This window comes from Hippocampus comes, unplaced genomic scaffold (genome assembly GCF_001891065.2).
Source record: "Hippocampus comes isolate QL1 unplaced genomic scaffold, H_comes_QL1_v1.1 scaffold428, whole genome shotgun sequence".
Classification (NCBI taxonomy): Eukaryota; Metazoa; Chordata; class Actinopteri; order Syngnathiformes; family Syngnathidae; genus Hippocampus; species Hippocampus comes.
This window is the reverse complement of record NW_017806065.1, coordinates 226,522-249,228: the sequence shown is the minus strand read 5'-3', so window position 1 is coordinate 249,228 and position 22,707 is coordinate 226,522. Positions and strand designations below refer to the sequence as shown.

Sequence of the window (22,707 nt, the reverse complement as noted above, 5' to 3'; positions counted from 1 at the left end):
AACAACAACAAAAAAACTGATCACAGCGTAAAATTTCCTATGCAGGAGAAAAGTCACAAGATAAGTTGTCTCAAATCACCAAATGTAATGCTACAGAAAACAGAAAGAAAAGTTAAATAGAAAAATGACTTTCCTGCAAGAGCACGGACAAAATCAGAATAAACCAAAGCGCGAAAAGGAAAAGGCTTGAAGACATTTTTTTTTGAATAAGTACGATTAAGAATATGTCCCACTAAAAGTACTAATTCCAAGGAGTATTAAAAAAATAATTGCTCAAAAACCTAAAAAAATCATTGCTCTTTGCTAAGAGTATCTTCTGTGTATATGTGGGATTTTAGGGGTGTCTATTTTTTTTTTCCGGGCGATTGTGAGCTGCTATTAGTGCACAACACACACACACACCTGGTTGGGGTAGACTGTCTGAGCAGAGGTCATGGCCAAGGAGTCCCTCTGAATGGACATGAATAGGAGTGTGGCGCGAATCAGTCCACACGCTTGTCACGCTCCCGCCCGCCCCCATTGAGGCATGACAATAGCCCGAAACCCCATTCCCTCCCACCGCCAATGCAAGTGTGCCATCCGAGGCAAGTGTGTGTATAAACAAATGTGCAGGTATTGTGCTTGACAAGTGTGCATGCGTGCGGTTGCGTATGTATGGCAGATGGTGACAGATGGTTACAATGTCGCCTACAGTGAACCTGTCCGAACAAGTTGCGACACTTCTTATACTTGGAAAAAGCATTGTGTTGCAGTAGAGTTTGGTCATTTTGTCTTGCGGCAAAAATCTTCTGCGGATACAACTTGAATGATTGAAGTTATAACAGTAAAACACACATTTCCCATTTTGATGGTTTTGTTTCTTATATTGTACGATCATTTAAATGTTCCTAAAAGATGTATTTGCATAGGTATAATCATACAAAGTTGATTAATGTTTACCAGTTTAGCGAAGAAAAACGATCATTTACGTAGACACATATGAGGGCCATTAAAACGGTGCCCAAGACTTCCAAAGACGTCATTCATTTTTGAGCTGTTTGTTTTTTTAATTCCTTTTTTTTTTCCAAATCCTTTGACGCTCAAAGACTTTGGAAATAATTTTTAAGAAGGTTGAACTCCAGCTGTTGCACCTCGACCATGTCAAAAATGACAAAAGAGTCCTTTTAAAGACCCACTGAACAAGAAAACACCAGCAGCTTCCTTCTGTGATATTTTTTTTTTAAGTCTCTGTGGGATTTATTGCCAGTAGGCTACATTATGAGACCCCGCCTCTCTCCAAATGTCCCCGCAGGGCCCCAAGGGTGTGAAGCAAGCGCCCCCCCCCCCCCACTCCTTTTGTAGTTACCTTGTTTGATCTGGGCTTGTAGTGCCGGGTTGGAGGGCTGAGGGGGTGTGGCCGGCGTCCTACGAGGAGTCTCCGGGGTTCCTCCTGGTCTGGGAGGCCTGGAGGAGGATCACAAAGACGAGGCATGAAATATTAAAGGAACGGACAGGAGAAAGGTGGAAGAGCACAAAAAAAAAAAAAAAAAAAAAAAAGACGAAACAATCCCTTGCGCATGCACACACACACACACACACACACACACACACACACACACACACACACACACACACACACACACACACACAAAAAAACACACACGCACAAAAGGGTATTTGTCTGCTCAGGCTATTGAATTGTTCAGTAAAGGCACAATCCCGCGTCTGAACATACCAGAGGAAACGTACTTTTCGAGAGACACAAATACCCAGAAAGACGACTGACAACGAAAGCTGCACAAATCTCATTCATGCACATATTTAATGATGGAAAAAAATCTATACCAAACCCATTTTCACATCTCCCATTTCTTTAACATACATTATCATTGTCTGATATTTACATTTGTTTTCTGATTTTAATCATTAAAGTGGGGAAACTGTGCAAAAAAAAGTATGAATTTCGGAAGAGGCAAATAATTTGTCAGTGCACCGTATTGTACTTTTGAGAGCGTCCTGCTCTTCTGCATTTATTACCTGGCCGGTGCCTTCTTCATATGCTCGCCGACAAAGGTGGCATTGGTCATGCCCATCAGCGTGTTGGCCAGGGAGATGACGGACAGGAGGTGCTGCGTAGTGACCGCCCTTGACACGCCGTATGTCCCCTTGCCAACAATGTCTGACAAAGTCAGTTTGCGGCCTGTTGCAAGGGACAACTGCCGCAGCAAAGACTCCTGACAAATGGAGGGTGACAAATGAACCAAAGACAAGGAATGGCGAGAGCACACCAAAGCCAATTTTTTTTTTTTTTTCAGCTAGCATTACAACACAAGACATGAGCATTAAAAGGAGGAACAATGAATTGTCTTGATTGGTCATTGGAATAGTTCACATATTCATTTCGGGTAAATCGTCCAGATTGGCACATACCTTGAAGGTGGGCAGCATGAGGGACATGTGACCTCCTCTGGAGATGAGACCAAAAGAAATGGGGCAGTGTGGCCTAAGCATGCCAAGTCTTTCCAGACAGATACCGTCCAGCTGCTCGTTGAGACCCCAGGCGTGCAAGCAGGACATGAAGAGTTTGGCGGTGTCCATTGTAAGGTTGTACTCCAGAAGACTCAAGGACTTTGACTTCTCCTCGCGCCTCCTCATCTCCTCCTCCTCTTCGTCATCTTCGTCCAAAAGGTGCTCCTTGATGGTCTCCTTCATTGTTTCTTTTACCTATTTTTTTTTTAAAACAACATCAACACAAGTATTTGAAACCAAGTCTTGAAAGGTACCACAAAGGTCTGTTCCAGAAGGTGAGTCTGGATTGCCGCGTGTTTCTTCCTGACCTGCTTGAAGATCTTGTTGGCCAGGAAAGAGCCTCCCTTGTCAGCGCCAGTCTGGCTTTTCTGCAGCGTCTCAGGGGACACCAGCATGGGATTTGGCCTCTGAGCTTCTTCCGTTAGCAACTGGATGATCACGGCTTCCACGTCAAAGAACAGCACATGCATGTCAGGATCCGTGAGGTTGGTCTTCATTGCCTGGACCACCAGTGCATTGTGAGAATATTTGGGCAGGTTTCCCTAAAGAGGAGGTAGCATGTTGGAAATCAGTAAAATCGGTGAATCCGTCAGACACAGGAGATAAACGTTTAAGAGTAAGACTATAGAGTAGTCACATTTCTTTAAGACAAAAAAAAAAAAAAAGATTATTAAATGATTAACATTGTTATCACGTTTTGAGGGGTGACAATCGTAATTGAAACATTATACACACAGACGCACACTCTTGAGAAGACTTCTGTTTGCCCAGAATGTGCAAAACTATGAATCAGTGAAATTATCAATCACATTTTTAAAAAAAAAAATCATACAGCTTAGAAATGCAAGGAAGGCAAATAATAATCATTAAAAACAACATTCTCGTCTTGGTCTTCGCGTCAATGTCAGCAAGTTCCAGTGGATGAACGTTGCCACCTAAAGGCCAAGGGCCCCATTGCACACGAGTCTACTTGTTTCACTGGAAAGCCATGCAAATGTGGCGAGTCCCAGACAGTTCTTGGGACTTTTTTCAAGCACCCTCTTGAACACTTGCTTGAAATTGGACTCCGTCGGGAGTTCAAACCAAGCCCACATTGAGACTTCAAAAATTCTGTTCCCAAAATAAAACATTTCTGCAGGAACACAAATGGCTTTTTCAAGACATTCTTGATTGTTGTTCTTCAATTTCGGGTTCAACGCCCACCAAATCACAGTGTATGATAAAATGATGAATTGAACTATGCACACTGTCTTTGTAACAAGCCCATACTTGAGGTTTGCACACTTTGCTCATCCAAATTTCAATGACATGACTTACCACCATTTGACAGTAACAGAGTACTGAATCAGCATATCAGCTGATTAAACCCAGAAAAAAAAAACGGTAATTATAAAAACACATCTATTGATCATATTTTTCTCCCACTTTGGCAATACTTTACCTCCTTCAGACAAAAAGAAAACAAAAACGCGGTTCAGCAGAAATGCCAGAGGACAAACTCAAAGTCACATACCGACTTCCTTAACACCTGACTAAAAACTGCAACTGTAAACATAGATGATGGCTTGCAGCTGACTGGGTGTAGTGTTTGTGTTGATAGTCTGACATTTCGTGGCCATTATCTTTCATCACACACGGCAGGGGAGCATACACAGCCACTCACACGGGGGGGATGGTGGATGGTTTTGACCCATAATGCAAGAGAAATGACCCTGGGGTGGGAGGCAATGAAAACAACAACAAAAAGCAACAGTGATGTATTTCCGATATAGAAAGGCAGTGGAAAAAAATGCAGCAGTTGTGTGTCAGCCTTTTCAGAAAAGAGCGGCGATTAAGACCAGATGATTGAGTCTCATCACTCGGACAATGAACACATTCGTGCCTAATTCCATTTCAATACAACGCTTACTTCCTGGATCCTACTCCGCAGTCCTTAATTGAACAGTGACTGTACCTTGTCAGCGTTGTCTGCTGCCAGCAGATTGGTGGCGAGTGTTTGCAGTTTGTGCTGAGCCATGTTCTTCAGCGCCGCCAGGCTCCGGCGAGTCATTGCCTGCTTCAGGTTCACTGCCGAATGGCTCAGGGCGTCCACGGTGGCCGGAGCCAGCTCATCACAGGCATTGAGTATCTCGACAGCAGTAATGCCCATCACGCAGCGGTCCAAGGCCCCTGCAAACATTCAAGTATTGGACAGTGAGCAAGTTAAGAGAATCGTAACAGAGCATTGAAAACAATGAGAAGAGGAGTTATCCTTGTTATACTTTGCCTTTATCCACCCTACACGATTGTGGGGCTAAGACGGAGCTTGTGAAAAGCTTTTCAGTGACAGTGTTGTGGATTCTTGGGCTGGAAGTGCAATTTGCTCATTTTAAACCTATGACCATTGTAGGGGGGGGGGTGTACTTTATCGCACATTTTGTCTGTTGGAGTTATGCCTCTTCAAATTGTTATTTTTCATCAATGCCAAATATCCTTCATCCCCCAAACCTTGGTTTCATAATGCTCAACTATCAACATCTATTTTCTTGAATGCGATTCGCTTCACAGTTATCTCTGGCTGCAACAATCCTGTGCCCTTACAAAAGAGAGAGGTTTAGAGGAGACCCCATTAGCTGCAGACAGACCTGATATCAGGATTGCCTCTAAGTATTGAGTGAGAAGAGAAGTGGCACCATTATGCTGTGTGTCTGCGTGTGTCAAAGAGAGAGAGCGAGTGTGTATTAGTGTGTGTGCGAGGGTGTGCAAGGCATCAGACATGCGATGGTGCCACGGCTCACAGACAGACTCTCTCCCTCTTTCTGACTGCTCTCGGGCTCACTTCCTCTCTTTCTCACGTACACATACACAGAGGCAAGCGCGCTCCTTCCTCCCTCACCGTCTCATACACACTTTTAATTTCACACTCAGTTACCCTGCAATCTCTCAGCGCTACAGCTCATTCAGGACCCAAACACACACACTCACAGGCACACACATGCACACACTCACAGGCACAGTATTCCCAGTGAGATCATTGTAGAGCGCATTCAAACCAAAGTTGTACTTTGGCTGACATGCACGTGTTAATTTGTGCTGGCATCGTTGGAATAGGTTGAACTAAAATGGTTTCTGAAAGCAGCAAAATTAGGTTGAAGAATGATTCTAAAGCATTCACATTTTATAGTCGCATTTTATTATCAAAAATGTTTAAGTGTGTGAGAGGCGCAGAACTAGAAAAATAATATAAAGGTTTTAGATGGCCTTTTCATATCCATACCTTTCACTCATTATGGTTGAGTCCCGAATTTACTCGCTTTCATAAAAGGGGGTCAACTGTATGACTAGTCTCACCTGTATCCATCTGCCAGACATAAACGGAGCCATCAGAGCATCCGACTACGAGGTAGTCATCAGCGGGGCGCCACTTGATGACTTGGATGGGGAACAGGTGCCGTGAAGCAAGCATGATGCACTTCCTTTCCCGAAGACTGAGCAAGCCAACCGAGTGGTCACTGGCCACAGAGCAGACACAGTGTTGCACCCGGGTCTGCAGACAAAACAAGGGCAGAGACGCTTCATCAATAGACAAAATCCATTGACGGTTATGCGACAAAGTCAATTGCAGGAGAACTCACGCTGCAGTTTTCTGGAGGGACGATGAGCTGGGTGATCTCTCCTCCATGGACACAGAAAATGTGCTTCATCTCTCCAGTGAAAATGTCCCACACGATGACAGAGAAGTCCACCCCTCCTGACACCAAAGAGCGCTGGTCGTAGCGGGGCGAGATCTGGTACGGATACAGGACACACGTCACCTTATTCCTGTGACCTCGTAGCGTGCGATGGGGTGGCCATCCTGCAGGGAACATGCAAATCAAACTTAGTAAGGTGGAATGTCGACTTTCCTCACACAAATCTTAGATTAGTGGACAATGCATGGATGTTGCAAAGCAAATACGGACATTTATGAAGTATTGATTGTCCTTGGCAGATGTTTGCAATCAACTCTGTGCCATTTAAGTAGATAGTGAGCAGTGTAAAAAAGGCTCTCTAAAACAACTCTCCTTTCTTCACCTCTTCTAAGCATGTGTTCTCCCTGCAGCAACTGAACGATGGCAGTCTGAGTAGCAGGAACCAAAATAATGCTGCCGTCTTCTCTTCCGCACACCAGTCGACCCTGGGAGGGGATGTAGACGCTGGCCGTCACCTGAAGGAGGAAATCAGGTGCATCTTCATGGAAGGTAACAGAATTCTACTCCATCAGACATTTCCATTTCAAACTCCTGTATGAGAAATGTATTCTTGCACACGGTCACACCTTAATCGGTTCCTCTTTGCTTGGGAGGAGGCTGAGCTGGTCAATGATACCAGAGGACACAGGAATCAATTTATCAAACGCCTCTTGGAGACTGGTGGTGGATGACACCTGCAGTTCTAGAGAAAGATGGATGTACAGACTTCTGAGATTAGAACATCTGAGTTTGCACATGCAGTTGTGCAGAGCGGTGATTCCCAAACAGGTATCCCAGGATCCCCAGGGGTCCGCAAAGCATAGTTACGTTATCTTTACGTCCCCTGCGCCAAATAAAACCTCAAAGATGCATCGTCATCAGTGTTATACATTTCGCCCCCCCAGATGTCCCTTTGCCTCTGAGTCAAAACATGATGAAAATATCGAACAATACTATAAAAGCAAAGAACCCCCTCCCCAAAAAGTAAGTTTCAATTTTCATTAATCCTTACCCGCCGGAGTGGACAGTGACCGTGGAGGCGAAGAGTCCGGGATGCTCCACAAAGACAGTCTGCCCGCAGAGTCTCCCTGGATCAGTAGCTTGTGGAAGGGCTCCCGTCGACCAAAGAAGAAGCAAGTCACGGGAGGACATATCAGGAGCTTCGAAGAAGCAGAAATTAAGGATACATCGCTTTCAAGTAAAATGAAGATCCATGGCTGCTTCAATGTATTTGGGATTCTACGAGTATATAATGTCATTTCAACAAGAGATCTTAGTAACCGACCTGTTTGTCTGTTAGATTTTCGATGGTGTAGACCAGCGGCGGTATTGAGCCTTCTTTTTTGCCCACATCGCTTCGGAAATGTACACTCGCGGGGAGACAGCTGCAAAACAGATGGAGATGAGAAAAACAAAACTAACTGAACATTTTTGGTCTGTGATGATCTTCTTTTGACAGTTGCTGGACTCTGATGATGATGATGATGATGATGATCATGATGACGACGTTGGGTTCTTTGCAAATATACCTGGCCGGTAGGTTATAGATGTAACTACAGCCGTCTTCAGTCCAGATGATGACTTTGTCGGCTGCAATGAACTCTCCGCCAGCCCAAGCCTTGTCATTGTCACTGGGCACGGAGCAGAGCAGCGAATAGTCACCTGCATCAAAAACCTGACAAACACAAACATATTTGGGATTCAATTTGAGGCCAAGTGTTGCTCTGCTCCTGCTCATCTGTGTGGAGTGTGATCAGTGCTTGGTTTGGGTGCCATCTCTTACCCTCCAGAACTTGGAACAGACCACCAGCAGGCTGCTCTGAGTGAACGTACAGAAGGAAATACTCTGACAGCCCTGACAATATATGGGTTTGGATTCTTCTTCAAACACCGGGTCCAGGTCCTGAGGGGATTTTTTTTTTCAATATTTTTGTTAATATGTTTTTGTCTATCAAAAAAAAAAAAGTATTTCCTCTTTCTGAATGAACAACCACTACTACCTGCATCCTGTTGACCTCTGCTGTGATGATCCAGACTTTCAAAATGCCCGTCACCGACACTGCCACGACTGTATCCTCTACAGAAAGATACTTAAGTCAGAATGTAACCTTGGATCCATATGATGAAAAACACCAATATGTGCATTGCAATTTTAAGACGCTGTGTACATTCTTTTGAGTTTGAAGCAAATTAAGGAGTAAGCGAATCGTATCTTTAAACCTTGCGTGCGGTGTGATCGGATAATACTCATGGAGCTGATCCAGTCGGGGGATATTTTGGACACCAGCGAGTATAGCACCTCCAAACTGGTGGCATCCACCACAAGAATCTCTGGGTAGTGGCCATTACACAGCAGACGACCTTCTCGCTGCGTGCTGACCGTGAACTGATAGAACTGGAGCATCACAGAGGGAAAAGTAAGAAGGAAATCGCAACAAAAAAATGAGGAACGCTGGCAATGATATTTCAACACTAGTGCACGCTATAGTATGTTTATAATATAAGAATCTGATGATAACTGTTAGAAAGAGACTGAACTGTAAATATGTGTCTATTTAAAGATGAACAATATGAAATGTGCATCATACATGAATTTACCTGTATGCCGGTGTGAGCACAAGCCAGTTTTGTAAATTCAATACAGCGACCATCATTTACATCCCATAGACACATCTCCCTGGAGACACAAAAAATATGTTAGTGTACATCATAAAATTAAAACTAACATTTCTAAATACAATTTAGGAGATAGCCAATGAGCTCGCCTTTGTGGCGGATTTTCCACCTATGACCTAATAGCCGACAAAATATTAACAATAGGCTCGGAACCAATAGTTGGGTAAGTAAAATGATATTGAAGATGTAGTACTGTAATTTTTACTCACCCACTCTCTGATGCACTGACAATGTACTGTTTATCTGAGCAGGCGCTGGCTTTCGACAGACAGGTGATGGAGGCTGTATGACCAAACAACATGGCTCTGGGACAAATCTGAGAGAAGTGAAACAAAAACAATTGTATTTAACACCGTGTCAGAATTTTACCTCTGCACCGCTTCGTACGAGGGGCGTTAAAAACCTGAAACACCCGACAATAAACAACATCATATGATATTTCACGACCTCCAGCTCTGACGTCAGGTCCCAAAGGCAGATCTGTCCATCGTGGCAACCAGTGATGATTGTGCTGAAGTCGTCCATCACCAACAGGCTGCTGATACAGTGGGTTGGAGCGGTGCGGCCCCATAGAACAATGGGTAGAACCAGATTGTTCCCTGACATCGTGCTGATCTGTCTGGGAGGGTTGAATTCAAATGAATGAGTGTGAACACCAAAAAAATAAAAAATATATAATTTCAATGAACTGTACTCCAACTCTTGTCTTGGACCAATAACTGTTGCCCAACATATATATTTTTAATACAGCACAGGCAATGGCCTTAAATAATTGCATTTAGTAAGATGTGGCGCAGGAAGAATTGCCTATATTCATTGACTGTATTTCGCCTATCGGAACACACATATCAAAGGACATGGACCATTCACTCAATTTGCGCTGTCCTACAAAGCAAGTTATATCTTCCACAGAAGAAATAGCACGAAGCACTGCCGATAACTTGAAAGGCTTTCGTTTCCATTTCGTCGTGACGTCACGTCGTTTCATTTTGTATTTGCGCAGCACCGTTACACTTCGAGAGATGTATTTCATCCATTTGCTGGGATAGAAATTAGAATGTTGAATTAAACGCATTATTGAAACGTCTGGGATTTGATTTGAGGTTGACGACAGATTAAGCGTCGGCGGTGAGAAATGCGGCTCAGGGACAAGTGTGTATGAATGGCTCAAATTGCTGTCGCGGGTGGTTTCCCACACTAGACATGATTGCATTGTCAATAGCTCCTCTCTGTATACGCGTTATACAAACAACACCTGATCGGCTACAAAGATGCTATGCTACATTGAAGCCAATCAGCTGTAATGTTGCGACTTCCGGGTTGCTAAAGCTGCTCCTAGCATCAAAATACAACCCCTCCGGTTGTGGATACGCACCATAAACAAAACAGCCGATCACTGAGACATCTCCTTCCCGATGAATTTTGGCAAAACGATCTAAGTCAGTAGGAAAATAAAAACCAACAAATCCGAGGTTGTTTTGAGCTTGAAGATCAGGCAAACTGCGTGACGGTCAGTCAGTTTTATCACAAGACATCGTTTGGCTCTGACCCAGAACGCATCCGGGGGTTTCTTTCAAAATAAAGTACACGGATTGCACCATTTGCGGCAATGCGGTAGTGTACTGTCACGCTGTTTTACAGCACAGTATACAGTATGTCATTATTGTGAACTTTAAAGGTTAATACTCTGCAGCAGTCGTTCTCAAAATGTGGTACGAATACCACAGACTCCCTGCAGATGTCTTAAATTTGTTATTTTTTTATTTAAGTACAGTACATTTGATAGGTACAGTTCAGTTGAACTTCACTTTTACTTTCAGTGCATAGCTTCCATTGGGATCCATAAAGGTTCTCCCTTCTTAAGTCTTTTGCATCATGAGCAACACTGACAAAAATGAAAGCCACTTAAGTAGCAGAGCCACTAGTGTTCTGCGGGCTCATTCTAGTAGTATACGAAAGAGTAATTGTCCAATTACATACAATCAGTTATTTTAGTTAATGTCCAATGTGCATACATTTTGGCACTGTGTTATGGTGCAAAATGTGAGCGATTTACAATATTATTTAAATGAACACTTAAACCTACTATGCTACCATATTTTAATGTTGGTCAAAATGGTGGTACTTGGTGTCAAACGTTTAAGAACGACTGATCGAGGACAACAGTAAAATACATTGAAGGAAATTAGTTTTTAATCAATATTTATCTACATTATAAAAATGTTGCTCCAGGAAGAAGTTCACATAACTTCATAAAAGACAGGCATGCCTTTGAAAAAGGACTTTTATTTACAGGGATTTTAATTTGACTTACAATACAAATGTTTATAGTCTGAGAGTCCCCAGAGACTGATAATTCTTAAGTCAGAAGTTGAGCAGTGTGCACGTGTGTATACGTGTGGTGCGTGACAATGTCTGCTTGAAGTGTGGCAGCTTTGGCAAAGGGAAAAGTCCTTCAAAATATCAGTCGTCTCCTCTTTCCCTCCATTTGTCCTGACTCAGTGACTCTCTCCTTTCTTTCCAACAACCTGCATGAAGAATAGACCATTCAATTACTGGCTGGGAAAAAAAACAAAAACAAAACAAAAAAAACACATTTTATATATATGCTTAGTTTTTTGGGGATTCATACCCTTTTGAAGTCATTCATGTTGGTGGCCTGTACTGGATTACCAATGAAGGTCAGGTAGTTTATTTTTGTTGTCTCCTCATCTCCTTGGTTTGATTTGATGAACAACTAGCGGATGGGGAAACACAGACAAAAATAATATACTGGAAATGCATTTTTCTAGTCAAGTGAGGTGCTAGATATTTAGTTGTTTTTTTGTTTTTGTTTTTTTTTGGTGAGGTGAAATGCAGCAGCCCTCTACTATGGAGTGAAAACAATTTGTTGGCAACATATTAATAACTCAATACATATGCTCACTAGCATGTTTTTTTAAACAATACTTGTGACTGCAAGAAAATTCCCCAGTCTCCATAAATGAGGCAAAAAAATCTAATGTTTTAAGAAAACCAAACTTCAATTCAGAAACGGTGCGACTTGCTTTGTAAAGTGATTTGGTGTAAATCTAACTGAGCGTCTTAAAAATCCCTTTTTAAGTATTTAAAGGTAATGTTTCATTTTATCTCAAGCTTCAGTAAGGCACAGAAGTACCGAGACTGTTCGGGTTCTTACCGTTACACTCTGCACATTCTGAAACTTGACATAGCGCAGTGGAATGATTCCATCATCTTTGTAGTCTTCCTCTGCCAGTTCCAGAGTTTGGGTGGCTTCGTTTCGCTCGGCGTCGTCAAAACCCATAGAGCGCGGGAGATTGATAAATATCTTAACCACTTTAGGAGCCTGGGCTGGTGCACAAACAAGGGAAACAACATTTCGCATGGGTGGAGAGATGAAGGATTAAGAGAAAAGAAGACAGGTTTGAGAACAGCCGAACTGATTCAAGTCGAAATCAATGCAAAAAGACTCACCAAAGTCTGAGGACTGTAGCTTCATTGAAAAGAGCTTCACAGGCTGGTTGAAGGCGATGGTTATCAGTAGCTGCAAACAACATATGGATGTTTGGATCTCGATTTTCGATACATAAAGATATATCGCCAAACCCTACTCTGGTTGCTGTCTGTTTTGTCCCTTACCTGTTCATCACAGTCTGACTCCAGATAGGAAGAATCTTTCAGTAAGCAGTTGTCAAATCCACATTCATCACTCTCGTTGAGGCACTCGCAGCCGGCTTTGTTGACAAAAGGCATGAGGTCCATCTGAAAATATAATCAAGTACTATACTGCATTTTAGCTTTATTTGAAAGTCAACCTAAATGCCTGTAATTTAGTCAACACTGCAACTTTGTCATAGAACAATTTCGATCAGGGGTTGGCAAGCCGCGACTCTGCAGCCGCATGTGGTTCTTTCATCCTTATGTTGCGGCTCTGCGTGGCCTGGAAAATTAATTTAAAAGTGTCAGATGGAAGTGTATATTATTGATTATTTCTCTCAAAAACACGGATCACTTCTGTTATGTTCTCTAACTGTACACAAGGTGGCAGTGTTGAAATGAAAAAGGAAGTGTGTTGTTCATATGACATTTTTTTTATGTTATGACAATGCAGTGTTTGGCTACACTCTGACCTTGTTAGTTTGCCTTCCGACACCACACCTTCTTTCTTGGGACTTTATGCAATCTCAAAATGTTAAAATCAAATTATTTATGCATTGTATTATTTCTCTTCATTCAAAATAGGCATCACACTTTCCAATAGCCCGCCAAAACTGATTTTAAATTTTTTTTTGTAAAAGCTGAAAATGTGTTCATTAATTAATAAAATGTAATGACAGATAGATCGATAGATCGATAGATAGATTGATGCTAACATTGTCATTTTCGATGTCATTGCGGCTCCCAGTGTTGTCTTTTCTGTGGAACTCTGGTCAAAATGGCTCTTTGGGTGTAAAAGGTTGCCGACCCCTGGTTTAGATGTTTTAAAGTGATGTTCACTTACATATCCCCTTGGAATGTCAGAGTCCTCGCTGTTTCCTGGATCATTCTCTGTGAGTTGTTTGATCTTGTCTTCCAGACCCGCAGCATCTGCTCCTTGATACTGGTCCACCCGATCTCGGTTCCTGAAGAATAAGAACGTCGGTGTGGCTGATATGTTGTTGGCTTCCTTTGTCGTCTAGGAAAGAAAGAGATTGATCAGTCATATAACTTAATGGTTGCCTTTCTTCAGTACAATCTCTTTATTCCTCTACATCCGCAAGGTTATTCACCTGATTAATACCTGGCAAAATAGTCTCTTTTATAAAATTGTCTTTCAACCATCCTAAAACAAAATTGATTGTACTCTACCAGTCATGTGAGTTGCACCTTAAAAGTGTAATTTTTTTCCCACAAAATGACATAATAATGACAGAACAAGTGAAATATTTGCAAACTTCATGCTTACAGTAAAAACTGAATTATTGCATGCGTAAACATCACACATTTAAAAAACATCATTTCACTACATCACATCATTCAAAAAAAAAAAAAAAAAAAACATACACAATGTTTCATTGCTTTTGCGTGTTTGAGATCAGACTGACCGGACAGACATGGACATCAACTTCAAGGAAGACAACCTGTGGATACTTATTACTCAACATGTTGAACGCTGGAGCTATTCTGACACACGGCCGGCACCTGAGGGGTAAGCAGAATGGGCTGTTAACTTGATCAAGTCACACAGAAGTGCTCAAGTCATTGATAAAATAGTGTAACTTAACACAACAAAACAACAGCAAAATATGCATCTTGCATAGAGCAGAACTGTATTTTGTTCCAGCTCAAATAAAGTTGGACTGTCTTGTATGTGTGCTCTCCAGATCAGAGTATCTGACACAGTTAATCGGAGTATTATTATCTATGTCAACAACTGAGTTAGAATCATTGCTAACTGACTAAAATATACGGGCAATTGTCATCATGCAATCAAGAAATTTACTCTTACTCAACACGTATGATATGACAGAATAGATAGATGACTGGCAAGTAAACACAGGAAATGTGTTTCCTAAGTGCCTACAGTCAAATACTGTACTGGACAACTGAGGGAAATGGACAATTTCATATACTACTGATCGTTTCAACGCTGATCCAATATCATATTCGCTCTTCTTCACACACATTATATCAGCCAACCCACCATTGGATTTCACAAGGAAGAACCGTAATTGTGCCATGTCATTGCAAGCAAGTCCGCTCGAAAAGCTAACACTAGCATAATGCTAACCTATAGATACATCACACAAGCTACTGTTTTCAGATATTGATCTGCACCGCTCATGCCATTTATTCCAAACAGTTAATGGTGACCACTCGTAACCAACTAATTTGCATAAAGAGAGATAGCTGGTTGTAGGACGGCCTCCAACGTGGTACTTACCCGGCCATTGTGAACTTTACCACCGTGAGCCTCGAGCCGGCGGCCGCCAACTCCGGTAGAAATTCCGGATCGCTACCGATCACTTTAACACCGACCATGGTAGAATGAGAGACGCGGCCTTGTTATTATTATTCCTGGAATAACACGATTACACTTAATTACTGTAAAGTATTTTGTTGTGTTTTGAGCTTAGCGTCAAAAGTAAGCTCAAATCGGCTGTCTATTCGTGAGGCGCTCTCAGACACCGCAAGTGATTCGACACGTGACATTCTGATTGACCAATAGGAGTGGATCAGGGCGTGGCCTGTTTTAACGCAGTCGTACTTTCACTTTAATATTAGCGCCGCCTAAAGCATTGGAGTGTGAACACATCAATACGCTTGTTATGTCGTCTTGATAAGACTCGTGACTGTGTTCAATTTTTATTGCAACTTCAACTGTTATTCGGCTCCAAAAAAATGACTCTGTTTTATTACTCGTGGGACTTTGCAAATGTATTGTAGTTTGTCACATAACACATAATGCAATGCTATTTTATGCTTCACGGTCCCACATGCCAACTCGTACTTTCCACACCTGAGACTGCATCACTGAAAACAGGGGAATGGGCCAAAGCTTAAAACAAAATATACATTTAGTACCTAACATAGTGACTCACAATAACTCAACAGAGCCAGAGCAACCCATTTAGTATTGTGACGCCCTCGTTTGTGTTTATAGGTCGACAAGGTTGCAGAAGCTCTTCATTTGCTTTTACCACAAGCAGTAACAGATTGCACAGTCATTCAGGAGCTGCTCTCTGCAACAGCTCACGCCCAGTCAACCAACACACCGACAAAGCAAATAAAGAGCAACTTTTCACTACAACTACAACAACATACAACGATTTAAATGCATGCTAAAAAGTGCGTGGCTTCAAAACTCATACAGTACGCAGTCAGATTCAGGATTGAGGTTAAATTCACGATTAACTGCTTTGATTATGAACTCAAGAAGGAAAACAACATTGTAATAGAGATTGATGTAGCCCCTCTTTCAAATTAAACTCTGGAATATTTTGGATGTCCATGAAACACACGATTAAACATCCTTTCAAGAGCAAATGGTTATAGTACTTCAACACAGAAAATAAAACCAGCTTTGACAGAGGTTTCAAATATTTCCCAGTAGTCAATCAAATTTTATTTCTAATGTATTGTTCACACTGTAATGAAAAAAAATCTCCCACTGCTCCACCCGCCCTCCACCACCACCAGGCAGATCAGATGTTGAATTTAATTTAAGCATACTGTATTGCCCATAGGGATGTCCCGATCATGTTTTTTGGCACCCGAGTCCAAGTTTTTGGTTTTATGTATCTGCCGATACAGATGTCCGATACTACGACTATGCATTAAGAAAAAAGATCTGTGCATGCCATTTTCTCAAATTATTCTAAATAAAGTGCTACAGGTTGTTTTATCTATTTATATTATTCATATGGACCATTCCAGTAAATCTGTGCCAATTATTTGTTTGTTTTTTTAGCACAAAATTTGATGATACACATATTGAATAACTCAGTGTGTATTAGAACTTGTTTTATCATGTGAGCTTTTCGTACTGAAACTCTTGGTGGGTTTTCATGTCATTGCCTGGGGACGTACATGGCACCAATACAAGCATTAGCATGGATGGAGGGATTCCTCTGTTTGATACATTTGATATATTAAATAATAAACAATATATTTACATTTTTTTTGTATATATATAAGCGTGTTCGGGCTCATATTATATCCTGTCAGCTTTAGAATGTCCAAATACTTCACGTTTAGTGTTTATTTTTTCATTGAGGGTTCCAATTTAGAATACTAAATCAATATCAGGCGTACCACGTGACATGTTCCGAGCATCTACACCTGCGCGGCGCTCACGTCCGAAGAGGCCGCTCGTGCAGTCCCTGAACGTGTCAAACCGGTCGCGTGGGTTCGCGAGGGCCGGGCAGGTAAGGTTGCGTGGGGGAGGAGGAAGGGCGGGTGCCGTGGAGCGTCTCTACAAGCAGGAAGAAGGAAACATGGTGCGCTGACACAACGGCTGGACAACCACACGCAGAGGTGATTTTTCCATATTTTTAAAGTATTTGTGACCACCCAGCAGGAAAAAACACGTTGTAAGTACAGTTTAATATAATCTTAAATCGACCTTTTTTTAATTTGGTCAGTTTCAGGTTGCTGTTGAAGAGTTGCTTGGTTCAAACACCTGGAAGGGAGTGCCAGTGCCTCACCTGAGCGAATGCTCTTGTTCCATTCACGCTTTTATGCGTGTCAAAAGCAAAAGCATAGTACAGTGCGCTTTTTTTTACATTTACCCCTCTCAGAACTGGAATTGTGTGCAGTTGTGACTGAGCCTGAATCAAAGAAAAAGTTTGAATTCCTTTATCACATATCAAACCACAAATGTGCTTCCTAAAACTGGTCTAAACAATCCAAATATTTTTTTTCTCCCACACTAATTGTGGGCACTCCTTGTAATAAAGGCACACACTGCAAATGCTAATATTTGATAAGATATTCAAGTCAAGTATTCCAATGGACTATTTGGGAATGAATCCATGTGTTTTTAGCCACATGACACAAGCAAAATCTTTTCCACGCAGCACAGTGCTGTAAAGTTGCACACTAGTGCAAAATGTATCTGCAATAATGAATTTATCCATTGAAGAAACACAGCACTATAATATGAAATGTCAGGATTTTACGTCGATTGAATTTCTTTAGCTTACTGTTGCAGTGTCTATTTCCAAACTGAACAGATACTGTAACTACAAATGACCACAAGGAAAAATCAATGCCTCTTTCAAAGAAAGTATTTTGACCTTTTGTGGTATTTAGTTACAGCAGTGCATCGACATTTGACATCTGAGAACAATCATCAAATCCTTTCAACCAAATAGGGATTTCTAATTCATCCTGAATCATGATGAGTGATGAGTTTCCACTTCAAGCAGAACGTGTGCAATTTCTCGGCTACAACATCCCTGTATTTCCGATTCTTCTTACCAAAACACGCTATCAGTATGGTGTTAACAGATAGCGTGAACAACTTGGAGAAGACCTTTTTTGTCTTTCACCGTTCCTGCGCCCTTGCACCCAAAGGGCATTTTAGAGTGAGTTTGGTCCAGCAGGATTTGGAAAGGGCCCTGACGTCAAGCCCCGTCAAACACCGTTTGGATGAATGAGAACAGAACCAGGTGAACCAGGTCTTCTTTCGGCTTCAATGGCAGTGACATCACAATTTTTCCTCTGGATGACTAGACAAAAATTCCCACCGGCAACCTCCAAAATCTTGTAGCAAGTCTCCCCAGAAGTGTTGAAATTATTATACACTCAAAAGCGGGGTTGCGTGACGGGTCAATTCGATTGTCTTCCAATTGAATTTCCCGTCGATATAATTTTTCAATGTCTCAATACTGTTGTGTTTGCTTCCAACTCGTCTGCATCAGCCCGCAGTGCCTTCTAATACAAACCTCACAATAGCCTGTATGATGTTAGTTTCAAAGAATGCTCATTGTATTGCACAAGTCTTCCTTAGTCACAACAAGACGTTGTAATCGGCGATCAGAATCTCTTAAAACAGCACAGCACACACCAAAAATAGAAACACGTTTTGAAAGCTGTAATCGTCACTTGTTGAAACACTTTAAATGCTGCAAGGTCCAGGAGAGTGTTTTATCTTAACACAGTTCAGCCACCTGCCCCGCTGTTTACCTAAAACAAGCAAAGCGCCAAGGTTTTGATTAGGGAAATCCTGTCTGTGCTTTCCGCGCAAAGAGCTCCCATTGAAAATTATTTGATTTATGGCGAAAAGAAACTACATGGCAAACGGTGAAGGGACTGATGAAAATAATTAAGATAAATCATGAAAATTCTCACATTTTTCAACAGGGTTCTTCTCAGCAATAAATAATCAATATTTTTTAAACTTGGTTTGAAATTGAATTGAGTTGAAATTATTTCTAATGTATCCAGCACACAGTTGATTCATTTGCCTAACCACCAAGTGATGATGGAGATAAGCTATGTTAATATTCATTAAATCAATCGTTTGTCATTCACGTTGAATTAATTTGTTCATCGATAATGTCTTGAAGTCATTAAGACATCAGGAATTTCACCGCGAGGCTTTCCGTGATGATCCGGACTAATCTCCACCTAAACACCTTTTCTGTTTGATGAACAAACGAAGGTGATTCCACCCAAATCGTGTCCCGTGCTGTCACACAGTGCCCATGTCAGCTGGCAAGCGATTCCTTCCTTTTATTTGCTCACTGAGTGGCATCTTTTTTTTTTTTTGTGTGTCACTCTTTGTGTGACGTTTCATTTTTTTCTGCTCTTTGGCGTACCTGCCTGAACGAGAGCTGAGCCCCCCCACTCACTCTCAGGTTTCACTGTCGTCACTACGGTATGCTCTCCTCTGTCCCACTCTGCAGATCACTTACCCCGCCCTCCCTCATTGTTGCCATAGTTACGTCCCTTGGCCAGATACCAGCAAACCTGTTTTCTGAGTCGGGTGATGCCACAGATGAAATAGTTTTATGTTTTAAAATGATTTTGTACCCGCAGGTCTTATGCCCAGCTGCAAAACTACGCCAACAACACGTTGCTCCACATTTCTTTATTCTTCTCAATAGCCCAACAGGTTCCATCAGTTGGTTGAATTGACTGTATCATCACGTTCCAGTTCTTTGAGAGTGTACATCAAAAACAAGCTATGTCACACGAATGGCACTCTGTTATCGTTTCTTTGTTTTCTTGTTTTCACACATTAAATGAAGTATCAGTGGTGTGGTGTGCGCTTCAAGTGAAGCCTTCATTCTCAAACAATCTGGAAATGTTGTTTTTGTCCTCACATGTGGTATGTAGCTCAACTGGATGATTTCTAAATAACTAGCATTTTTCCATCCACATTTGTCCATCTCAGTTGCTTGATACAAAATAGCATGCAGGTATTTGGCCCCGAATAGAAAATAGGCCACCTTATCCCTCAGTTCCATAGTCCAATTATGACACCCATGTGTCAATCGTAGTTTGTAATGGTGTTGAGCAGGCAGGGCTTATCACCCAAACGCCGTCTCGTTCGGGGCCACATAGCACAAACCAATAGTCAGCAAGAGCGACGATCTTCTGTGTGCTTGAAAGCTTTTCTTTTGCAACGAATGTTTTTATGCCTCGCTAATGTGATCGGGCGTCTTTGGCGATGCAAGAGGCAGCTTACCAATCAAGTTCAGCGAGCCATGTCCATTAGCCTGCTGCTGCTCTTTTTCTACCCTCAACTACTTTCGGATGGGGGCAACAGAGTGTTTGTTTACCCGTGGCACTTGAGTTGTTACTTGCTGGGAGCACAACAGCGTTAAGGAATCTGAATCCTTTCTGCGTTGGCAGAGATATCGGCAGTGTCAAAATGACTACGCGCAACGCGGGCACCCACGGGTCAGTGGGGCCCAACGATGAGGTCATGCCGTACAGCGATGATGAGACAGACGATGAGCTGGATGTGAGCACGGACGAGGAAGAGGAGCCGGTGCCAGGGGCCCCGCCTCCCCCCGTGGAAATTAGACCAAGTGGTGAGGCATACAATCGCTTGGATGATTGTTACAACTAAATGAGACACATTTTCTTGTTGTCTTCGGACAACGTTATCCAAATATGATGCAGGGAATCGCTAAAATGTTCTGATTTTACTCTGTCTGTAGAGGTTGGTTGGAAAGTGAAAGCCAATGACCGAGCTTACCATCACCTGCCAGAATTTGACAAAAAAGTATTCCTGTGCTTCAAGAAGAGCAGATACTCAGTAAGTGCACAAATCATGACTCTTGGCCAAGACATGACGAAACAAAGAGTTGGCTACATTATTTTTCGAATGTTCCGCATGATAATTAGCTTACGGTACTCAAACCATTGTGCAAGTCTTTTACTGTCATAAGGTCGTAAAAAACAATTGTCATCACTGTTGTATCGGTATGGAAAGTTCCTCTTCCTGCCTTTGTACTCAACCTTTTTTTTTCACTTTTACAGGGCAATGTCATCAAGACGTACAAATACAACGTCTTCACATTCCTTCCCCTCAACTTGTACGAACAGTTTAAGAGAGTCGCCAACATCTACTTCTTGGCTCTGCTCATTCTTCAGGTACACATCAACTCAGTGGCGGAATTACGGAAAATTATAAAAATAAAACAAGTGAATCATCATGAAAATCCTTTTGCATGGCGTCAGAGGTTTAACTGCAGGATAATTGTGGACACGATGTACATTGAATGCTACTGCGGTTTATCCCTGCCAGAATAAACGCCTCTGTTTTGTCGTCGTAGTGTATTCCGGCCATTACGACTCTGCCTTGGTACACCACTCTGATTCCTCTGGTCGTGGTTCTGGGAGTAACTGCCGTCAAAGACCTGGTGGACGATCTTGTAAGCAAAGCAGTTTGCCGAGCACCCCCCTCTTCCCACTCAAACAATATTGAACCCTTACAGAACGCATCTGTGAGGAGAGAGCAACAAATAACCGGTTGAAATTCATTGTCCTGTTGTGGGGGGGGGGGATTAATAGAGCTTCGTTTTGAGACTTATATTTTCTAAAATGTGGTTATTGTGTTATATTCTTGAAGTCACGTGCCCTCTTGCTTGCTTTTACCTTTCAGGCTCGACACAGGATGGACAAGGAGATTAATAATAGGAAATGTGAGGTCCTGCTGGACGGCAGGTCAGAACTCGCTCACGTTAACTTGCCGTTCACTTTTGGATGTTTGCTGAATATTTAATTGAAGTGTACGCCCGAGTAAAAGGCATGCCTTAAATTGTTCGGTTGTTCAAAATACCGGTTCGCGTTTTTCTCAAAGCGCTGCTATTTCGTGCATATTCAGTTTCCCTTGGAGATCCAAATATGCTGTTGTTATCTTCTATTGACAACCTCGCAACAACCTGCTGTTTTTGTGTTTATTCTTCAGGTTTCAAGAGTCAAAATGGAGACACATCGAGGTCGGGGACGTCATTCGTCTGAAGAAAAATGATTTTATTCCGGTACGTGTAAATTAGGATAGACATGAGTGGGGGTGCGAACGATCGTTGTCTGCATTTGCCCTGCAATTGGCTGGCAACCGGTTCAGGGTGTCCCCAAAGTCCGCTGGGATTGTCTCCAGCTAATGAGGATGACCGATCTAGAAAATGGATCTGGATCAATTGATGGATTTCATTTCTTTATCCAAACTGCAATCATCTGTTTTTACAGTTTCACATTCATTCAAATGATATTGAATTATGGTTGCCGGAAATAATCCAGCGTGTTAGTGTATTCTCTCAAACCCACCTCACCACCATTTTGTTCAATTTAAGAATTTTAATGGACTCTGACTCCAAAGTGTGTTGCAAAGACATGTTGTACAACTTGTCCAGTGTGTCAGCTTCTATTGTTGTTTTTGTTTTGCCTAGGCGGACATGTTGTGGACATGTTGCTGTTATCGAGCTCAAACCCAAACAGCCTGTGCTATGTGGAAACAGCGGAGCTTGATGGGTGAGTATTATTGTATTTTTTTATTAAAAAAGCAAAAACAAATGCTTCTGTGAAAAACACATAGAAACAGCGGAGCTTGATGGGTGAGTATTATTGTATCTTTTATTAAAAAAGCAAAAACAAATTCCGTGAAAACCCTTCTGCGAAAAACACATCCTCCTTTCAAGGCACTTTGAGGATTTAAAATGTCAGCAAAGCTATTCAACTCCATTTGATGAATGATACATTCTTTGTCAACACATTACTCTTTGTCAAGTAAGATGACTGCAAATATTTCTTTGTTGGACTTTGAGCAAGGTTACTTTTTTTTGTTTGACAAAGAAAGGGCCGCCTCTTTTCCCCA

At 42.0% G+C, this 22,707-nt stretch overlaps 3 protein-coding genes across 5 annotated transcripts in view; 1 reads left to right on the top strand and 2 right to left on the bottom strand.

The window, feature by feature from the left end:
* The window catches only part of wdr7 (WD repeat domain 7), a 32,449-nt gene extending 22,004 nt beyond the window's left edge, over nucleotides 1-10,445 (bottom strand). Inside the window, exons 1-19 of one of the 3 annotated variants that reach the window (XM_019893449.1) lie at nucleotides 10,270-10,445; nucleotides 9,342-9,513; nucleotides 9,104-9,210; nucleotides 8,817-8,895; nucleotides 8,439-8,613; nucleotides 8,219-8,295; nucleotides 8,002-8,121; nucleotides 7,748-7,893; nucleotides 7,504-7,603; nucleotides 7,231-7,378; nucleotides 6,806-6,921; nucleotides 6,562-6,694; nucleotides 6,123-6,343; nucleotides 5,839-6,034; nucleotides 4,463-4,677; nucleotides 2,817-3,050; nucleotides 2,410-2,703; nucleotides 2,017-2,213; nucleotides 1,346-1,443 (exon numbers count right to left, since the gene is read on the bottom strand). In XM_019893449.1, the coding sequence (XP_019749008.1) occupies nucleotides 1,346-1,443; nucleotides 2,017-2,213; nucleotides 2,410-2,703; nucleotides 2,817-3,050; nucleotides 4,463-4,677; nucleotides 5,839-6,034; nucleotides 6,123-6,343; nucleotides 6,562-6,694; nucleotides 6,806-6,921; nucleotides 7,231-7,378; nucleotides 7,504-7,603; nucleotides 7,748-7,893; nucleotides 8,002-8,121; nucleotides 8,219-8,295; nucleotides 8,439-8,613; nucleotides 8,817-8,895; nucleotides 9,104-9,210; nucleotides 9,342-9,500 (2,815 nt within the window). In that variant the 5' untranslated portion in view covers nucleotides 9,501-9,513; nucleotides 10,270-10,445. The remainder of the gene's footprint in view (nucleotides 1-1,345; nucleotides 1,444-2,016; nucleotides 2,214-2,409; nucleotides 2,704-2,816; nucleotides 3,051-4,462; nucleotides 4,678-5,838; nucleotides 6,035-6,122; nucleotides 6,344-6,561; nucleotides 6,695-6,805; nucleotides 6,922-7,230; nucleotides 7,379-7,503; nucleotides 7,604-7,747; nucleotides 7,894-8,001; nucleotides 8,122-8,218; nucleotides 8,296-8,438; nucleotides 8,614-8,816; nucleotides 8,896-9,103; nucleotides 9,211-9,341; nucleotides 9,514-10,269) is intronic. The other 2 variants (XM_019893448.1, XM_019893450.1) reach the window with 2 other exon arrangements.
* Nucleotides 10,446-11,152: 707 nt separating this feature from the next.
* Nucleotides 11,153-15,092, bottom strand: txnl1 (thioredoxin-like 1). Its single transcript, XM_019893454.1, has 8 exons — nucleotides 14,818-15,092; nucleotides 13,979-14,075; nucleotides 13,396-13,569; nucleotides 12,534-12,656; nucleotides 12,369-12,438; nucleotides 12,073-12,245; nucleotides 11,527-11,631; nucleotides 11,153-11,422 (listed from the first exon to the last, which is right to left on the bottom strand). The coding sequence occupies exons 1-8, from the start codon at nucleotides 14,913-14,915 to the stop codon at nucleotides 11,393-11,395; spliced, it is 870 nt and encodes a 289-aa protein (XP_019749013.1). The 5' UTR covers nucleotides 14,916-15,092; the 3' UTR covers nucleotides 11,153-11,392.
* A 1,727-nt stretch (nucleotides 15,093-16,819) lies between these two features.
* atp8b1 (ATPase phospholipid transporting 8B1) overlaps nucleotides 16,820-22,707 on the top strand; it is a 13,577-nt gene continuing 7,689 nt past the window's right edge. The window contains exons 1-8 of the mRNA XM_019893442.1: nucleotides 16,820-16,966; nucleotides 20,238-20,419; nucleotides 20,549-20,646; nucleotides 20,871-20,984; nucleotides 21,167-21,265; nucleotides 21,496-21,557; nucleotides 21,802-21,874; nucleotides 22,283-22,416. Coding sequence (XP_019749001.1) covers nucleotides 20,257-20,419; nucleotides 20,549-20,646; nucleotides 20,871-20,984; nucleotides 21,167-21,265; nucleotides 21,496-21,557; nucleotides 21,802-21,874; nucleotides 22,283-22,416 — 743 coding nt within the window. The 5' untranslated portion in view covers nucleotides 16,820-16,966; nucleotides 20,238-20,256. The remainder of the gene's footprint in view (nucleotides 16,967-20,237; nucleotides 20,420-20,548; nucleotides 20,647-20,870; nucleotides 20,985-21,166; nucleotides 21,266-21,495; nucleotides 21,558-21,801; nucleotides 21,875-22,282; nucleotides 22,417-22,707) is intronic.